Genomic DNA, 14,165 nt, shown 5'->3' with positions numbered 1-14,165 from the left:
CTTTCCCTTCCTCTCCCCACAACAGACACACTGTGAGGTAGGTGGGGCTGAGAGAGCTCTGAGAGAACTGCCCTTGAGAGAACAGCTCTGAAAGAACACTGGCCCAAAGTCACCCAGCTGGCTGCATGTGGAGGAGTGGGGAATCAAACCCAGTTCTCCAGATTAGAGTCCATGGCTCAGAAACACTGGGAACCCCGCTAATGCCTCAGGGGCCCTCTTTGATTCCTTGGGCAGAGGACCAGCCCTGTGTGCCCAGCTGATGGGTCTGGTATGCTTCTGTTTGGGACATACACCAGGGGTTTCCTCCCTTTGTGCTGAGGTCTGTCAACACCAGACGAGGGCCCAAGCATGGTTTGAAGAGGCACAATGCAGCAACATTGCTGAAACAAAGCAAAACCGGACCTTCTTGTTGCTAGGATAAAAGAGCACCCAAGAGACAACCATGTAGACCACCTAGGGTTTAGGTGGAAGAAAGGCGAGATACATACGTAATAAAACAGAATGTGCCTTTTCATTTCTCTTCTGCTCAGTAAAATTGCTTCCTTGATCTGTTCAGGTGATTATGGGCTTGCTGAAGTTCTGGCCAAAAACACATAGCCCCAAGGAAGTCATGTTTCTGAACGAACTGGAAGAAATTCTGGATGTCATTGAGCCTTCTGAGTTTGTGAAGGTTATGGAACCTCTCTTCAGGCAGCTGGCCAAGTGTGTCTCCAGTCCACACTTCCAGGTAGGTTCAGGACACAGGAAGGGGGCGACAGCTTTATGTTCCGTTCACCTGTGGAATTACAAGCACACTGGTACATAAAACATAAAACTTTTGCAAAGCAAAAGTTAATAAAACGTATCTTGTTGATCAGGATGTCATTTAACAATGGTACAAAGGAAGAGGTATCTGGGGACAGTCATAAACTTATAGGAAAAGACAAGGTTGCAAATAACCTCTCACCTAATTACCTGTAGTAGGAATTGGCCTCAAAGGGCTAGGCAAGTCCCATGTCAAATTCTTCTTTTTAGCCTCGAAGGCCTCTTGACTCTTAACATTAAGTGGCGGAGAGATCAGTCTCTCTGAAGTTCACAGACTCCAGAATGCAGTGTCTTCCTCCTAGAAGTTAAGTGCTGGTTTGTATGTTCCTTCTTTTGGAGGGGAGATGAAAATGGCAGCCCTTTGACCTTCATCGTGGCCCAGTCTTGAAGAAAATCTGAAACTGCCCGTGGGTCTTCCTGAAAAGCAGAAGGAAGCATCTCCATACACGGTCTTCACAAAACAGCCTCTCTTGAAAGGGGATATATATATTTTTAAAGCAGAGTGCTCTCGTACTCTCTGTTCCCTTCTTGAGGAGATCATCATCTTGAGTGCCTTTGAGTTTCTCATAGTGATTTTGAAGCCAGTCTTAAATTCCACTACAGGGAGAAACAAACTGAAGTCCAGCAGGTTTTCTGTTGTTCTTTTTGAAGTCTATGGCTTGGATTTCTTCCTCCCACATCGGACCACTGTCTTCCTTCTCGTGTTGTTCCTGGGGCCCCCTGCCTCAGAGTGTAGCAGAGTTTCCAGGAGCATTTCAGACTGCAGCAGGAGAAAGAAGATTTTAAAACTTTATTTCTCTTTACTTACGCAGGTGGCAGAGAGGGCATTGTATTATTGGAACAATGAATACATCATGAGCTTGATCAGTGACAATGCGGCCAAAATTCTCCCTATCATGTTCCCAGCACTCTACAAGAATTCCAAGAGTCATTGGAACAAGTAAGGTCACTTCTGTATTGTATGTAAACATTAAGAAATGTGCAAAGGAGAAAGCTGAGATTTGGTCTTCCACTGTGGGATACATGCAGATGACAGTGCTGTATTTGGTTGTTACTAATACTCCTTCACAGTGGTGAGAAAGAGAACAGCTTGGATAAGGAAGTGCAGTGAATTCTGGAAGTATGCAAGTACATACAGGAAAACTGAGTTACAAAACTTGTATGGAGGTAGTGGTTAGAGTGTTGGGCTAGGACTGGAGAAACCTGGGTTCAAATCCTCACTCAGCCATGAAACTTGGGTGATCTTGGGCCAGTCACAGTCTTGCAGCCTACCATAAATTACAAGATTGTTGTGCACATAAAATATGTGTTGGGGCAACCATGTAGACCACTTTGATTTCTCGGAGGAAAGGTATAATAATGGGTACTAGATAGGCCTCTCAATCAGACAGCAAGATTTACACAGCTGTGTGTTTCCTGGTAACTGAAACTATTTTTAAATCTTGTTTCCTTTCATATTGGATCCTGGTACTATGGTGTTGACCATTTTAATCTGTTCCTTTTTCTCCTCCCTCTGATAGCACAGTGCTTGTGGTGTCACTCAAATTCATTGTCTTCCACTTTCCCCCTTTTCCTCTTTTTGCAGGACAATCCATGGGTTAATTTACAATGCACTGAAGCTGTTCATGGAGATGAACCAAAAGCTGTTTGATGACTGCACACAGCAATATAAGGCAGAGAAGCAGAAGTGAGTATTCCGGGGTTCTCTGCCAGCACATCAGCCACTTCTTGGCATGTCATGGACCTCTTTCTTGGTGCTGGTTGACAAGAAGGATGAGGAGGCTGTGCCTGTTGAACTAAGGCCCTACAGAAAGAAGTTATTGATGTGGAGGAGGAAATTAGAATGACAGCAGAGTAAGGAGGAAAGAGCTTTAAAAACCTAAGCAACTGAGAAATTCCAGCAGGATACCTCAGGTCAAAAAGTGTGGGTTATTGCCTGGGAGAATGGTAGATCACTAGGTTATAAAAGGATCCGTTAAAGAAATTGTGGCTGGGCCATCCTCCTCACCTTCCTGAAAGGCAGGCCTGCTTAGTCTCTGGGATGTGAGAGCTTAACTGTGCCAGACATGACTAGTTCTCGGAAGTTCTGCATTTTATACACAGGAAGATTTGATCTGTAGGTTATAGGCTGCAGGCTTTTTTAAAAAGGAGGCGTTATTTGGGGTTTTATTGTATTTTGTATGTTTTTTAATTTGGAGTTCATGTCACCTTGAGCTATGGAAAAGGCAGGGTATAAATATTTCAGTAAATTAAAATGGCCAGATACCTAGAGAGAGGATGGGTTAGAAGTCTTTAAAAAAATTTCCTTTCCCTCAGGGGTCGATTCAGATTGAAGGAGCGAGAAGAAATGTGGCACAAGATTGAAGAACTAGCTCGCCAAAATCCACAGGTAATGATGACGTTGCACAGAGGGAAGATTTCCCCCCCCAAGCATTGTCACATTTCTGCTTCCTTAGGTTACAAGCCCAGAAATGGTTACCATCAGTGTTCCCTCTAAGCTGAGTTAGTGTGAGCTAGCTCACACAGTTTTGTCTTAGCTCAGGAAGGATGGCTCCGGAGCAAACTAATTTATACAGTAGCCAAATCGCTCCCTCACAACTTGAATGCCCTTAGCTCACAAAGTAGAATTTTTGCTCAAAAGACTCCATAGCTTAGAGGGAGCATTGGTTGCCATGGTAACATTTTTTTGGATCCAGTGGATACTGAACTGGGATTAGCCTTTGTTTAAATTGCTGCTCAGCCTTGGCTTCATTGGATGGCCCTAGATGAGTTGCTATCAGCTTCAGGTTTCCTCTTCTGTAAAATGGGAATAACAACCAGAGGAGCAAAATGAAAATTATCAAATGCAGCCTGAACCCAACGAATGTGTCTCTTAACAGTATATGCTAAAACAGACAGAACTGATTTGATTCTCCCCTTCTCAGCAAAGCATAATCCAAGTACTAAATATTGCTCGTATTTGTGATTGCTGACTTGTAATATGGTTGCTAGAAACCTCTGTCATAGCTTGGTAAATTGTTGTCATTGAAGTTATACTCAGCCCCTGAAACAGGAGAAATGGTTGGTACACAGAATTACATGGATAAGAAATCTCTCAGTTTCTGAATAAAGACTTATGTATACGCAGTGCCCACATTGCTGGCAGGGAGAACAGGAAAGGTAATCCATGGCCATGTAGGAAATACATGTTTTAGGCAGTGCATGAAACAGTAAGCACACACCTATGTGCTGTTTAATTTTAACCCTCTTATGCTTGTAAAAACCACTTTGGTAATTAGACACACACACCCCATTCAGTCTTATTTTTTCCACATTCCTTCAATCCCCAGAAAGGTCACTCATGATGATTGCAGGATCTGCACAAAGGAACAGCCACGAAGGTGGGCGAGCTAGAGCAAGGGAGGACACGGGGATGAAATTGCCTCTTTCCTTCAGCAGAGCTGTTCACGCAGAACAGGAAGAAGCAATTTTAACTCCTCGCTCTTCCTCGCTCCAGGCCCCAGCCCTCTGTGAGCAGCTGTTCCTTTACATGGGTCTCAGGAGCCGCAACCCTTAGACTGATTCCTCCAGGGCCACACTAATGGAGAAGAATAAAGGAATATTACACCTTCTGCTGGTGAAGTGGTAGAACAGTGGCCCCTGAATGGCTAAGAAGTCCTTCTCTGAGCAGCTGCATCAACATGAAGTAGCTGTTGTGGAGTTTCCAACATGTTGGGGTTGTTTATATGCCATCCTCTCCTAGTACCTTGGACGTGCTTCACTTTCATTTAAATGAAACACACACAAAAACCACAGAACAATCAGTCTCTTCATTGTAAGATAATGTGTGATATATTGTGGCAGAGTTTGAGACTTTCCCTTATAGGCTCAGTTATGGCCTCAATGGCATAGGAAGGTTCTGTGTTGTATCCAACTTAACCTTGAGGTCTATCTATATGTTTGTGTTTAAACATTTGGTGTATCAGTACTTGCGTTGCTGAGCTTGCATTCCCATTTTTTTGTGTGTGCTGTGTTCCTGCAGTATCCCATGTATTGCGCACCCCCACCTTTGCCTCCTGTTTATTGCATGGAGACGGAGACCCCCACTGCAGAGGACATACAGCTGCTGAAGAAAACGATGGAGACAGAGGCTGTGCAGGTGACTCATCTATATATCCCCAAACAGATCAGGAACTTTGGTTCTTGTCAGCCAAGTGGCATTCCTCTGGAACAAGCGAGCTGGCTCTTCAGGGATACAGAACTCCTGTCGTGTCTCTGCAGGCAGGCTAGACTATAACTGACTTTAACCTTTCTCTGTGAGAACGGGCAGTAAAATACATAGAGCCTCACTCTCTGCGGGTCTGATACGGCAGGCAGCAGGGAACATAAGGCCCCCAAGTTGGAAGGATTGGTCACTGTTAATTATTGCAGGTCAGTTGTGCATGGTGATGGTTCACAGATCATCACTCTATCTGACAATGTACTTGCGTAGCCACTGCTGAATTTTTGGCTAACCAGTGAAACTGAGGTAATAAAAAAGACATCCACCAGAGAAATTGCGATCCACCCCCCCCCCATCCATTTAGTGAGGGTTTTGTTTTCTACCATTACAAAATGTCTATTGAAACATGTTTAAGTCTCTGATAACTGTGATATACAGGTTGTGCAAAACAAAAAGCAAAGTGGAAAAGAGACTTTACTTGGTTCCAATCTACTTCGTGTGTGAATGGACAACAACAGTGAAGGGGATGGTGTTGTTGGTGAGGAGAGGCACAAAGTGAAAAAGGATTAAGCAGCTCAGTCAACCTGTTTCATTTATTTAAAACATGTTTATGCCACCTTTCCACCCAGTTCAGCATCCCAAAGGCAACCAACAGTCAAAACATAAATTTAAAAATGCATATAACAGCTACGGCTGTGAGGGTCTCAAGAAGGAATATTTGCCCCCCAGAGTTGCACAGCTTGAGCCATGTAGGCCAATGGCTCCTGTGCAGAAAACGTCTGAACTGAAGACATTGCCTGATAGGGATTCAGACTGTCTACCTGGCCCAGTACCATCAGCTCTGAGTGGCAGTCGGTTCTCCCAGCTGTCAGGCCAGGGTCTTTCCCATCCCTGGCTACTCAAGAATGTTTTAACTGGAGATACCAGGGATGAGCTGGGGATCTTCTGCATGTAAAGCATGTGTTCCTGTCACTGAATTATGGCCTCTGCATTGGTCAGCTGTAGTCCAACTTAGGCTGGATGTTTGCAGTCAGCAAGAGTGATGGCATGTTCTGGGGCCTATATACTGCCAAGGGGCTCATCACTGATTGCGTTCTCTTTTTGTCTGGCCTGAACCCAGGACTGCTGTTGTCCTCCCCCTCCCCACAGCAGCCATCTCATCCCACCTGCCTACTTCTCTGTTCTTAGGAGTCACTCCATCTAGCTGCACCTGCCTCTCTCAGCCAACACCTTCTGAAGCACCCCTTTCACCCTTGCAAGTTATCTTCCTGAAGCTAATGCACTTGAGTAAAATTTGTGAAATCCCTTCCTAGTACTGTGCTCCCAAAACTTCTTCAGCGCCAATTCAGTATGCCTATCAATCCAGTTCTGTAGAGATTATTGGAGGTAGTTAAAAGGTGGTGATAAGTTCGGGAGTGGAAGGCAAGCAGCTGTGGAAGGAATCACAGTAAAGTTGACCATAGAGCAGCTTTTGATTGGTACAGAACTCCCTTTCCTGCCTTGCGGACAGGGGGAGTTTCATGAGATTGCAATCCTAATGATACTTACCTGGAAGAAAGTCCTGTTGAAACCAGTGGCATTTATTTCTAAGTAAACATCCTTGGGATCATGCACAGCATGTGGTTTTATGGAGCCAAGAGACAGAGGAGTGCTTGTTTTCTGAACTTCAATGTTCTTGAGGTGTGAAAGGGGATTAATAGTAAAGCACACACACAGAGTGGGTGGTTAATAGTTCGACTTAAATTTGTCAAGGATTCACTTGCTTGCTTTTCAGCCCTAATGTTCCCCTATCTGTAAAATGGGATCTTTTCTAAATTCCTTACAGTGTGTTGCATGCATGTTCAACTTCACCTGTAGACTGTAGCTTGGCTTATTTTTCTTGAGTTACTTGCTTTGTATGTACCTCATTAGTTTCCACTTTCTGATTGTGGCATTGCCATACTGTGCGTTGTGGTGTAGTCAAGGGTGTGTGTGTGTGAACAGGCAGCTTTTAAAACTTTTTTTTTTAAGTTCTAGAATTGGCAAAATTTGCAGCAGCTACCTTTCATCATCATCCTGGGGTAGGGATTTGAGCACAGAGGGTAAACAAGCAGGTGGACCTATGAATACTGTGAGTCCCTGGGACCCACAGAACCTGGGGCTTGCCTCCCTGGTTAAATTTTACACAGGAGTGACCCGCAGTAAATGCCAAAGTGTAGAGTAGCTCTAGAGAAGAGGCTAATGCTTCCGTCATGGGAAGCAGTTGGCAGAACCTGCCTTCTCATTTCTTGTGATTTTGTCTAGATGCTGAAAGACATGAAGAAGGAGAAGGTTTTGCTGCGTCGGAAATCTGAGCTTCCTCAGGATGTCTACACTATAAAGGCTCTGGAAGCGCACAAGAGAGCAGAAGAATTTCTTACTTCGAGCCAGGAGACACTCTGACGGGCTAGGGAGCCCCTGGAGGGTACACAGAAATGCACTTTGTTCTAATGTATAACTAGGGAATGAACATGGTGAGCTGTGCCTGTCCTCCGCTCCATTCTCATTCTTTCAGGTTAGATTTGATTTTACATTGTACCTCATATCCCACCACACTGTCACTTCCTCTGCTTTATCCTCTTAAAGCTGTTCTTGTGTGCACGTGTGAAGGGAGCCTAGCCAATCCATGAAAGTACCATTCCTTGCAGGGATCATTCCATTTCCTGCTCTCTGACTCCCAGCCTCACAAACCAAAGCAGAGAGAGTTCAGCAACTTATTAGCCGCACACTACAGTGACTGTTCACTACAGCCGCCCGGCACTTGTTTATATACCATTTTTCATACATAACCATAAACAGACATTGTACATGAAACTGACTAAGCGGCTCAAATTCAATCTATGTTCTAAGGCTCAAGGCATGCTTGTTCTTTTGGGACCAGGCTAGATTTGGGACCAGTGTGTTGCTTTTTTCCACATTCAGTAACTGGCTAATCTATTGGAGAACTCTATTGTTTTGATCCATGTGAGCAAGGGTGACAGCGTCATGCAGGAGACTTTTTGCTTTTGGTTGTGTCTAGCACAGGGATTAAAAGTCCTAAATTTTTGTTAATAAAAATGAAGTCAAGCAAAAATCTGCACACACTATTCTGTTTGCATAACCCCCACCCACCCTGAATTTGTGGTGCAATGGCAGCTACACATAATTCTAAATCCATCGCTTTGGGCTTTGTGGTAGTTTTTCATCCACTCAGAGCGAGACTAGTTGATTTATGTGCCTGATAGCTAGCAGCTGCTGTGTAGAAGCCTCAGTTAGGGTTTGGTTGACCTCCCACTTCAGCGTCTCTGTTCTCATAGCTGTCTCAGCTAAAACAGGAGCGAAGGTAACTCTTAAGTGGTCTTGTACTCACACCAGCTTCTGTGTCAACTGTGTAGGCACAGGAGGAACTCTGAATGAATGCTTACTAAAAATAGAAAGCTTGTGGTGGAGTTTCACAATGGCTTTTAAACATTTTGTCTATTGGGAACAAGAGAAGAATATTGACTTCACAAGCTCAGAAACTGGCAACCAGCCCTCCTCATTTGGAACACATTTGGTCTTATTGGGATTGGGTTCAGGTTCATTTCAGAGGTTCTGTCCTAGAAACCAAACAGTGTGTGAGAAGGGGAGAGATATACACACACATACATGCACGTAAAGTAGACACTTTTTAATGGTGTGAGTTAATTCAGAGCACTAGACCAGTTTTCTTTGGCTACTGCTGCCCTAATAGTAACCGCTGGATTCACTTAATGTGCTGCCATTGCTCTCAAGCTGCTGTTTTCAGAATCATGGAAGGTTACAAAAGGGAAAAGGCCCTTATAGCTAATCTGTTCCTCCTCCACAAGCTGCCTGTTTTATCAGTTCTAATCATATATGCTCACTGCCGGGTTTTCCCTCAGATTCTAGCTTCCAGCCAGTTGCTGCTGGTATCTCAGACCAAGGCTCCAACCCTGAGCATATCTACTTTGAAGCAAGACTCACCTGACATCAGTGAGATTGATGAGTTATTGATTTAAGATCAGGCTGTAACCTAACTTTTTAAATGCTATGTACAATTCCTGTTTTTCCTTGTTTAATCTTTGCACAGTGTACTGCCTTGTCTACTTACTATCCACACAGTACTCTTAATGCTTCTTTCTTCTGTACCTTGAACCATTTATATGTACTCCCTCAGACACACCTGTATCTTGAGAATAGCCCCCCCCCCCCGCATCTGTTTAGTGGTCTTCCAGCCATTAGAAAACTGAATAGTTAACATCTGACAAGTGGGAATTTACCAGCTGTTCATACTGGCAGCTAATTCACAGTGTTGCTCTCCTTAACCTGCAAATTGCACTTTGGGAAGAAGAGTTGCTGCTAATTCTGTGTCATGTGACTTGGCTGCCAACTGGTACTGTCTTACCTAGCTTATCTGCTGCCAAAATATCTTCAAATACCTATCTTTAAAAATACCATCTGGCTACCAACTTGTTGTAGTCCTTAATGTCCTTTGTGCAATGCCTGTAAAAATATTATTGCTAAAGGGAGAGAAAGCTGAGGCAACCACTGGAGAAGCAAAGAAAAAAACTGAACAGAAAAGTTTTGCCTGATGTTCAGTATGTGCCTGGTTAGCCTGTAATCGTCTAGTGTGGTTCAGATGGTAGTGAGAAGGAGCTGACTTAGAACTCTTCTACTCTAAAGTACAATTCAGTCCACCTGTTCATCCCCCCTCCATGAGGCTGGGCTCTGCAAATAAGAACTGGAGGACTTTTCTCCCCTTTACTTTTCCATAGGGATGCAACATGGCACTCCTCTGCCTTTTACAGTTTTGCACTGGTGGAGCAGGGCTGCAACTGAGCATCTTGTGCTGTACGGCTTAGATGTAAATATAGCCCTCTGTCATCTTTGTTTGGGGGTCAGGGAAAGTTGTGTTTCGTACCTAACATTAAAGTTTAGTTTGCTGCCAATTCATTCCAGTGTCCTATGTATCTCACAGGTGGGGGAAGCTGTGTGAAAAATGGGGTGAAAATTGACAACTCAAGCCAAAACAAACACCTCAAGCACACAGCTTCAGGTCACTATCTACCTTAATGCAGCTGTACTTAATTTCCTTGCATTATTTGTCCTAGTTTCTGCTTGTACCCTTCTCCACTTTTTTACATGGACTGGGTTGGAGTGGCCTCTTTCACTTCTTACATAGTCCCTCACAAGAGGGGGGGGGGAAGCAAAACTAAATGATGCATTCACTCTCTGGACACAAGTATTAAGCTGCTTTACAGTTCATATGTACATATGGTGTACTTTATTTTCAGTAGAGTATTACATAGTATGACAGTGTTGGATTTTGTACAGATGTCCCTGTATGTACAGAACTAAATAAAATGGATCTCTTGAAAAGATGACACCCTGGACTCCACCTTATGGCCCCTGTTTAGCTCTTTAGGCTATAAGCTAGTTGGGAGGGAACAACAACAGGGCTAGACAATGCATGTCAAAGGAAGAAGGGTCCTATCACAGGGGCTGATATTTGAGTGGCCTGCTTTTCAAGGGCCAGAAAATAGCCTCCTGGCCCAGGCCCCCACAACAGTCACTACCACCCACTAGCTACAATTTAAGAGTTACAGACAACTGATACATTAGAGTCACATTATCAATGCAACAAGAACAAAGAGCTTCAATGCTGGTGGAAGGTAAGTTTCTACCTGACCAGTTCACAGAAAGACAGAGATTTAAAGTGCAGCATTTCATACTCAGCAAAAAGTTTCCCTTCTCGGCAGGGAATCTACTATCGGATCTGCATCTTCATTTCCATTCTGGCCTAGAACTGACTGGATTCTGCCGAGCTTGCAGTGTTCGCTGCACCATAGCTTGCCACTGATCATCTGAGATCTCACTGGCCCATGAAGGTATTCCCAGTGTGGGAAGCTTGACTCCAGCCATTGTCCGTTTCACCAACTCCACATGTTCTAGAATTAAACAGAGCTGAAGGATGAGAGATACTGCTTCAACCAACAAACAAAATCCCAGATATGCCAACATAATCACCTTTCAGGGTTTAATATTCACAAAGTACATGGAAATTGAAGGCAGCTAACTCCCAATTAACTGATGCTTAGGAAGTAGCTCCATCCACACAGGAGTACGTGCAACAAACTTAAGCAGGATAGGTACTGCCCCACAAATTTTTACATCAGATCACTACAGTATCTAATCCACGTGAAACAGCAACAATTAGGTAACAAACCAGAGGCTTCTATACTCAAGTTGCTGGCTTGAAAATATTCTAGTTATTAAAGGTTAGAATAAACTGACTTGCAGAAATAAAGACAAAATGTTATGAGAGCAAGTGGGATGGAGAAGATACCGTAGTAACTGAATGTAGGTAAGTAAACCTGGGTTCAGATTCCACTCAGCACTAATGTCACCAACCCTTCCTCAACTTTATCAAGCTGTTCATTTATTACCATATCTATACCAGGGCAATTCTTGGAGGAAGTACAGGATAGAATTGTGACATAAGTGCCATAGAATAACAGGACCATAGACCTCAGGTGTCAACTTGATATAACAGAAAAAATATATTAGAACTGTAATAGTACTTGGCATCCAAAATAAAGTTTTGTGTTATAAAGGTGGCATTGTTTCACACAGGTTACTATTATATAATATCAATAAACCATTTCACATTTGATTGTTACCTGGATCCATAGGGATGGAGCTTCGGCTGCTCTGGGCTGTGGATCCTTCTTCCTCATCACTGTCCACAGGTGGATCAGGCAGGTGCAGTCTCATTGCCTGCATTCAGTGCACAAAATCCATTGGAAGTTTAATACAGCACAAAGACATGCTCATATTGGGTTCTATCCCTAGCCCCAGGGTAGGTTCCTGTAAGAAACAAAAGTGCTACCTGAAGTCGCTCACGGATGTCAAGGACTGGCTCTGTGCTGGGTTCTGTTTCTTCAATGGTTGCTGGTCCCTGGTCTGGATCTTGGTTCAGTGGTTGATATAAGTAGCCATGACTGCCTTCTTCTTCTTCCTCCTCCTCCGGTTCCTCACTACTCCATTCTCCAGCAGGATCAGGAGTTCCATCAGATGTCTCTTGTAGCCCCACCTCTTCATGCTCATTTGGACAGATCCTCTCTGGACCCATTCTCAGAGTTATGACCGGCTCCAAGGCCATGCACTATAACATGTTGGGAAAGATGGAGTTACATCTCCACAACTTGCAAAACAAACACCAGGAAACTAAGTCCAAGAACAACTTGCAAAACAAACACCAGGAAACTATCTAAGTCCAAGGAAAGAGGTATCACCTAACCCAAACAAGCTGGGTGGGGGAGAAGAACTAAGGTAGTATTAAGGAACCCTAAGATTCAATGAGAAAGACCTCAAGCTTAACTGGGCTGTCCTGCTACATAATATATGCCATTGTAGCTTGTTGATGTAATCATACTTGACAGTGAAATCCTGGGTTCCATGGAAGCTTACTTGGGGATTCTCACTAATATTACTCATAGGCAAGTTTATAAAAAGAAGCCTGCAGAGGGAAATCAACAGTGGGCAACAGATAGCCACAGGAGACTACTGAACACTTCTATGGTGTGCTTTTTTCATATAAGCCCAGTAGTCCTGGTCATGAATGCAGAAACCAAAAGTGCATCCTCAGACATGCCCCAGAATTTAAGCAACGCATGTTGTATCTTTACACAACAACTTACCTAGTACAATTGTCAGAGGAGGAACAATGAATGAACAAGCTATTTTCATATCTCAAACTTGCTAGTGTTTCTCTAAGTCTTTTAAGAAGTTAACCACTCTCTAACACCTCCAATCAGCTTCTCTGAAGAGAGATACTTTTATTCCGCCCTTCATCCAAAGAGCGTAGGATAGTACACCTAGCACCATTTGGTTATAATTGTTTAGAAATGTGATTTTATTATGTATGCTTCAATTTGTTAGCTGCTCTGGTGGCCCTTGTGAGGGTAGAAAAGCATGATATAAATTTAGTAAAATAAAAAATATAATACTACAATAGCCCTGTGAGATAGGACAGGCTGAGAGTGTGCGACTAATCTAAGGTCACCTTGTGGGCTTCATGGGTGTGTGCATGGGGGTATATAAACTCAGATTTCCTCAGTCACGGTCAGATACTAACCACTACATTACAATAAAGCTTTTCCACAGTTCTGAGTCAGCACTTTCCCAGAGCTTTTGGTGCATTCTGTGTGCCAAAGATATTTTGTGGGGGTTTTTGGTCAGTATATGAAAGGATATAGCCTGCTCCAGACAGTGGGATATCAGGAGTCAGTTGAGTCCATGCTCCAATAATGCTCCCCAGTCTACCCCTTTATCTCCTACAAACAAATGGCTATTACTATCTCCTGTGGAATGAAAACAGAAGAGCAGAACTTGATGGCAATGATGTATGACTGGGCCAAAACCTGCTGTGCCCTATTACTTTTAGAGGTGGGTAACTTGACCCCCAACTATGATCCCATGGCAGGTTGTACAGTATTGTATGGAGGAACATGGAACACTCCCATTCAGGTATCGTCACAAAATCTCTCCATAAAGTAGATGCCTCTGGCACAATGAGAAAAGTTTTGCTAGCAAATAACATTATACAATGTTGTGAAAGACGATAATGGAACCAAAAGAACAATGAATTGTATCTTATCTCAGAAACTTATGACTATGAATGTCCTAAAAACTTCTTCCCATTCACCTCACACAACCACAGAACTACTGCAAAGCAAGAACTTGCACCTCTCTCTCAGAACCAGAATTACTCCTTCCTCCTTCACAATCCCTTTTTTCAAAAGCACACAAGCACACCATGATGTCACTGTGTTATACATAAGTTTGTTATTTTCCATCTGCCTTCATGAAAGATATCATTTTGTCCATCTTACCCAAAGGGCAACTACTAGTAGTAGCGATTTATATACACGGGTGTACAAAAGCCCACAATAAAGACAGATAACCATGGGGGAGGGAAGCAAGAGCTTGAAAATCTCATACCAACAAAACAGAACCTACCATTAAAACTGCTATCAGGGTGCTGTTTAAGAGGCCGAACTACAAAAATAGGAAGCGTGGGACAGACCACCTCTTTAGGTGACCATAAGCACAAACCGCGTTCTCCCAGCTCCAGCCCCCCCCCCCCCCATCTTACAGGCTT

At 43.5% G+C, this 14,165-nt stretch overlaps 2 protein-coding genes across 2 annotated transcripts in view; one reads left to right on the top strand and one right to left on the bottom strand.

The window, feature by feature from the left end:
* PPP2R5D (protein phosphatase 2 regulatory subunit B', delta) overlaps positions 1–7,436 on the top strand; it is a 51,037-nt gene extending 43,601 nt beyond the window's left edge. The window contains exons 11-16 of the mRNA XM_015426264.1: positions 557–727; positions 1,617–1,744; positions 2,390–2,491; positions 3,121–3,193; positions 4,826–4,942; positions 7,289–7,436. Of these exons, the coding sequence (XP_015281750.1) occupies positions 557–727; positions 1,617–1,744; positions 2,390–2,491; positions 3,121–3,193; positions 4,826–4,942; positions 7,289–7,426 (729 nt within the window). The 3' untranslated portion in view covers positions 7,427–7,436. The remainder of the gene's footprint in view (positions 1–556; positions 728–1,616; positions 1,745–2,389; positions 2,492–3,120; positions 3,194–4,825; positions 4,943–7,288) is intronic.
* A 3,298-nt stretch (positions 7,437–10,734) lies between these two features.
* Positions 10,735–12,162, bottom strand: MEA1 (male-enhanced antigen 1). The gene is made up of 3 exons (XM_015426263.1): positions 11,892–12,162; positions 11,683–11,779; positions 10,735–10,950 (listed from the first exon to the last, which is right to left on the bottom strand). Exons 1-3 carry the CDS (start codon positions 12,132–12,134, stop codon positions 10,787–10,789), a joined length of 504 nt encoding a protein of 167 aa, XP_015281749.1. The 5' UTR covers positions 12,135–12,162; the 3' UTR covers positions 10,735–10,786.
* Positions 12,163–14,165: the final 2,003 nt, after the last annotated feature.

The sequence above is a fragment of the Gekko japonicus genome, unplaced genomic scaffold (assembly GCF_001447785.1).
Source record: "Gekko japonicus isolate JY-2015 unplaced genomic scaffold, Gekko_japonicus_V1.1 scaffold405, whole genome shotgun sequence".
In the NCBI taxonomy this organism is placed as follows: Eukaryota; Metazoa; Chordata; class Lepidosauria; order Squamata; family Gekkonidae; genus Gekko; species Gekko japonicus.
Note: the sequence above shows the minus strand (reverse complement) of the source record. Positions and strands in the feature narration are given on the sequence as shown.

What these genes read in the sequence shown, in the direction of transcription:
- MEA1 (XM_015426263.1), bottom strand. Translation starts at nt 12,134, where the DNA reads ATGGGTCCAGAGAGGATCTGTCCAAATGAGCATGAAGAGGTGGGGCTA. An exon ending in ACATCCGTGAGCGACTTCAG is followed by an intron (nt 11,780 to 11,891) that starts GTAGCACTTTTG and finishes CACTGAATGCAG; the next exon opens with GCAATGAGACTGCACCTGCC. An exon ending in CTCCATCCCTATGGATCCAG is followed by an intron (nt 10,951 to 11,682) that starts GTAACAATCAAA and finishes GTTTAATTCTAG; the next exon opens with AACATGTGGAGTTGGTGAAA.